General features: G+C 42.6%; 1 protein-coding gene across 2 annotated transcripts; it reads right to left on the bottom strand.

Moving 5' to 3' along the window:
• Positions 1–1446: 1446 nt before the first annotated feature.
• Positions 1447–5183, bottom strand: LOC112293707 (serine/arginine-rich splicing factor RS41). Of its 2 annotated transcripts, XM_024543442.3 has the most exons (6): positions 5051–5183; positions 4523–4755; positions 2797–2909; positions 2399–2637; positions 2092–2259; positions 1447–1832 (listed from the first exon to the last, which is right to left on the bottom strand). In XM_024543442.3, the coding sequence occupies exons 2-6, from the start codon at positions 4638–4640 to the stop codon at positions 1769–1771; spliced, it is 702 nt and encodes a 233-aa protein (XP_024399210.1). In that variant the 5' UTR covers positions 4641–4755; positions 5051–5183; the 3' UTR covers positions 1447–1768. The 2 variants fall into 2 exon arrangements, with proteins under 2 accessions (XP_024399210.1, XP_024399214.1); XM_024543446.3 differs by lacking the exons at positions 4523–4755; positions 5051–5183 and adding an exon at positions 3122–3567.
• Between the last annotated feature and the right edge of the window lie 315 nt (positions 5184–5498).

The raw sequence follows: 5498 nt of genomic DNA, 5'->3' as shown, positions 1-5498 counted from the left end.
ATTCATCGCATAATAGCTCTCCGCACACTGTGCAAGAACAGAAAAAATTGCAACCAGCAGTAGCAGCACTTGATCCTAAAAAAATAACAAGAAGAACTCAAAGTATGTAAATAAACAAATGAGAGGTTTTCAAAAGAAAGAATTATATATATATATATATATATATATATATAACTAAGAAGAAAATGGAATGGATATTATCAAAAGTCAAGAAAATTAGAGACTCTTCAAACTAGAGTAGAAGCAAGAAAAGAGTTGAAGAAGGCCTTATTCTTGCTTTTATATATATTATTTAACTAGGAGCTACATGGCAACATTCTATAAGACCTCTTATAAGTGTCTAACTTCCAAAATGCATATTTAATTTGCAAGAAAAGTTTTCCATGTGTGTCCCACATGTCCAATTTGTATAACAAGTATTTAGCATGTGTAATAAGTAATCAAGTTGTTGGCCAAGTGATCAACCTATCTATCACCTATAAACATGTATAAAGACAAAGTCATGTCTATGAAGCTCTTCCACAAAATATTATCACAAGACATGAAATAAGATATTATCATATGACTTGAAGACAATTTTGAGACATGAAAAAAAAAACTCTTCCACAAAATATTATCAATTGATATATGCTCTAGTCTAGAAGACTAATTAGCACACAAATTTGAGCACACAAGAAGTATTCTAAATGGTGGTAATTGCATCTACTAATAACAAGTCTCCTTGGTAGTAGCAGTATTCAGGTTGCTGCAAGTTGAAGAAACTGATCCATCCATACGAACAATCTTCTCAGGTCATGAGTTTGTGACATGAAATATTGCACCTACCAGAATGCAGCAGGCCACAGAAAACAGTATCCTTCACCAGAAGGAACATGGTTCATTGTGGAGGATTTGTCCGTCATCCCCAGCATTGCAAGAACCATCAGTGGCTGGGGAGACGGTGGCACTATACTGATTCAAGCTATGTATTTCACAGAAGTCATACTCGAAAGGATTCACGTGCTCCTTACTCTAGAGAAATTCTGAGGACCAGAGCGTTTTGGACAGTCTTTCTTTGGTAAGACAATGTACAGTGAGGTCTGTCCTTAAGGACTGTGACTCGTATCTCGTCAACGACTTGGATCACGGTTTGTGTCTTCGAACTCACTAGTGGACCGACCCATCTATGCAATACTGGCAGGAACTCGTTCATCAAGCATGTACACTGGATTATGTGTGAATTAATCTGGGCATTCCTAATTTCACGGTGATGCATACATGGTTACAAAGCATCTCCATTTGAACATTTCTAATGCTGCCATTTCTCACATGTAATATATGACGAATGTTCAATGAAGCCCCCTACACCAGAGGTAAAATGCATGCCATCGAAACCTCAAAAAAACCTGAAGAAATGATGCACGGTAACCAGCACACATTGAGACTAACACTGTAAAAAAGCTGTAATGCACCCAAAACTGCCTGCAGAACATTGCAATATAAAAATTTACATGCGATAATGAAGCTGCCTTCAATGACAATGAAATCTAAAATCTAAAAGTACCCCATGAAGATAATCCCAGGTCCAACAAGTGTACTAAGATGGTCTAAAATCTAGCTGCACTCATTCTAATCTATCTTGGAAGAGTACCTGACATAAACCCAATACATGACCTCCGTGCCACTGCTTATCCACAACAAACAACAAATTGACATATGCAGTCCAACTCCTAAATCCCTCAACAAATAGTTGCTGTTTGTTCTGGTCAGAGAATCGTTCTGTGCCGCTTCAACGCCTAGATCCAGCATATGGGCGGTAATCAGGGGATCGGCTTCGACCTCGGGCAGGTGGACTACAGAATATAAGAATTCAGTATTAGAAGCATGTTGAGAGGATATGGTAACTTTTTGGTGCTAAGCACAAAGAAACCTTCAGAGTAAAAAAGATTGGATAAAAAGTTGAGTTGTGGTTAGCTGCATTAATTGTGGCTACTGGATTGGCTGTATTCGTTTCGGAATGCCCAACTTTGTGAGATTTCGTATGAAAATACCAAGCTGGGAGATATATGAAAGCTGCATATTTTCGAAATGCAAGAGGTAGCTGCCTCATACCTGCGATTTCGTCCACTTCCTCGGACAGGGCTTCGATCGCGTCCATAAGATGGGCTGCCTCTCGAGGATCCTCTGTACCGACTGGGACTACCACCCCGACCACTAGATGGTGGTTCACCATCTTCACGAGCTGCATACTCCACTGTGATTACGCGATCCATCACCTTGCTGCAACAGGCCGTCCCAGCTCAAGTCATGCAAATAGATTTTTAGCGTAAAAATAGGGCTTGAAAGAAATATTACATTTGCCAACTGTCCTCGCAACTTACGAGCAACTCTACATCCATCAGCGCTATATATATGTTACCTCATGTTGGTGGATTCTAAGGCTTTGGTGGCCTCATCCTGGGTCTCATACTGAACAAACCCGAAATTCTTCCGTATTTGCACCCGCACAAGCTTCCCATAAGGCTCGAAGTGTCGTTCCAGGTCTCGTACTCGTGTGTTGATAGGATCAAAATTCACAACAAACAGGGTCTTTGAAGGACGCAGCTTTGTGTTGTTCCTGCGGGCATCCTCTCGCCTACGAATTGCACCATCACCTTGCTGAGAGCGATAGAAAGTCATGACGTTAAATTACTGATGTTCTCTTATACATTACCCAAAGGACTTCCCAATACAGCACATATAACATTACGCAAAACTGCTTTCCGACATGTAGCAGAAACTGCACATTTGAACAATCATGTTGGACTGCCATGTTACCTTGGCCCATTCCACAGAGAGCCGCCTGCGTTGCCGGCCGAACTCCATGTTGTCAAGGTGCCGAATAGCATCTTCTGCATCACGCTCATCTTCCATGTAGATAAACGAAAATCCTGTGCAACCAAACACCGAGCATAAGCACCCACAAACTCCAGGCATAAGCAACCACAAACAACGCGCGGAGGAAGAAAGGGGCCACAGTAGGAACGTTAGAAACGTATTAGAAACCAAGCCCACGATAATTAAGGTAAAAAACAATACAAGCACCCCCTTAGGAATCTTTAGTTACGCATCAGCTACTTTAAGAGGAATAGTCGATAGCCACCTGGCCACAGCCTGTTGTCTGCACAAAGGAAAGTCAGGAGTATATTGTTGACAAAGACATAAGGGACAGCCAAGCTTGCACAATCATGTCGATCTCGAACGTTTGCCGCAGTGCAATTCTAGATGAAGCACACGCGGAGATAGAGACAAGCTGAGGCGAAAATCGGTGCTGAAGTAGATTTCAGTGATGAAAACTTAGGCACATGCCTTGAGCGCACACACGAGGAGCCAAAACGTTGTCATAGAGCTGCCACCCATTGCATTAGAGAAGGAGAAAATCTGATGACTGATGACAAGATGATGACTGCTGATGGCTAGGGCAGGAACTGTTCTGATGTGTTCTGATGACATAAATGAAGTCAATGTTGGCAGGAGGAGCCATGTAGTAATGGAATATCCTCAACCAAACTGCCAGCAAGAGAGCTGCCATGCTCTTCATGCTCATGCCTGCGGTAACACACCCATCTTTGAGAAACTACGATAATTACACCCATGACCCAGCCATCTTGTACATGTTATTTACAAGTGTCTACAACAAACATCAGATTGGAGAATCGGTTTAAAATTGTGAGGCAATTAAAACCATACTGATCCTTTCAAAGAAAATTGAGAGTGTTTCATAAGCACATCCTCTTCGACACTACCGATAATTAACCTCCTTACGATGATGGAAAAATGAGTCTGAAACACTACGAGGAACAGAACTCACAATTCCTTTCAGATTTACCGAAGGCATCCTTGTTAAACCTTCCGAGAATAAGTGGGAACCAAGGAATACACCACGGAAAACAGATATATTATGTACTTGAAACGCATCAAGTACTAAGCGTGCTTCACTTCAAATGACTCTGAAAAAGGAGTATAATATCATTTGACGAAACGAGATGATCGATTACTTAACATTTAATTGTTCTGTGACTACCTCTCTTTTGACATCTTATTTTACTAACCGCGGGTTTGAAAGTAGTATGCCATACAAAATCTGAGAAACAAAACAACCTGTTATAAGTATGTCGCAAAAAAATATAAAAAGGAAGTTAAAATATCTTGTAGCGCCAAATAATAAACTCAAGTATGTGGAAAGAGAAATAAACCGACTACAACCTCCGCCTTAACGCCATGATAATGATACGCTTGCTCCGAATAAGTGAACCGCCCATATCTACATGCAAACTCCTGACACGAGCTTCCATGGCACAAACACAAGTAACGCAACCATCGCTGGGGGAGGAAAAAGAATGTTACAACACACAGTCGCAACTACAATTCCGTTCGCCACGCTCTTACCCCCATAAAACAAACCCTACGCGAAGTAGCTCACGATGGGTTGCCGCAAGATCCCAAACAAAACAAAACAAAATGATCATAGAAAGCATTTCCAGAAGTGCGAAATCAAACTTGCCTGTCTTCATGTCAACACGCTCCACCCTCCCGTACTCCTTGAATAAGCGCTCGATCTCCGACTGCCGAGCGTCATATTCAAAGTTCCCACAATACACCGGTCTTATCTTCGCGGCCATCTTCTGCTCTCCGAAATACGACGACGACGACGTCACCTTCCACTTCCTTCGCTCTAGAAGGACCAAAAATAAAATAAAAATAAAAATAACACAGCCGTTCCAGTCACGTAACTCCCTGCATCATCACCATCAACATCATCATCAATCCATTCCAAAACACATCATATGAGAAAATTAACAGAAACCCGTTCCAATACTATACCTCGATCCACAAACTAGCACATCAGGCTAACTCACACCTCTGACCCCGAGGCTCACCATCACATGTCGTACGAATTCTAACACATCGCAGCCTAATACAAACGACAGAAATTGGTTGCCATCACATTACCGCCACGACAAGGTGCAATAACACGAAAAATGAACTAAGCGGCTTCCAGAAGGAAAAGAGGGAGGGACGCTATAGAAACCTGGATGTAAGGCGATGGCAGCGGTGATGGTAGCACAGCAGCAACAGTAGCCTCCTCCTCCTCGACAACAACAACAGAAGAGGCGCAACGGGTTTGGAAGGCGTAAACAAGAAAGCAAGCAAGCAAGGGATTCCTCTATTCTCCTCCTCCCTTTGGGGTATGGAAGGACCTAATACGGCCCCCCATGTTGACACGGTCAAGGGTCCCCCCCCGTCGCCGTGCCTCCTCCTCCTCCTCCTCCTCCTCCTCCTCCTCTCACTCTCTCGCTCGGTCATTAGCTTCGCGTGGTCTTAGGGAACCGCTTGCTTACGTGCACGGGAACCCATTCTGGCGTGCCACTTCCATGTGCTTGCTCCTCTTGGTTCGTTTGTGTTACACAATCGGCATACAGGTCACTTTCGTAACTTTCAACTTTAACTTCAACTTTAACTTTTGGTGTATTACTTTT

This window comes from Physcomitrium patens, chromosome 16 (assembly GCF_059467195.1).
Source record: "Physcomitrium patens ecotype Gransden chromosome 16, ASM5946719v1, whole genome shotgun sequence".
Classification (NCBI taxonomy): Eukaryota; Viridiplantae; Streptophyta; class Bryopsida; order Funariales; family Funariaceae; genus Physcomitrium; species Physcomitrium patens.
Note: the sequence above shows the minus strand (reverse complement) of the source record. Positions and strands in the feature narration are given on the sequence as shown.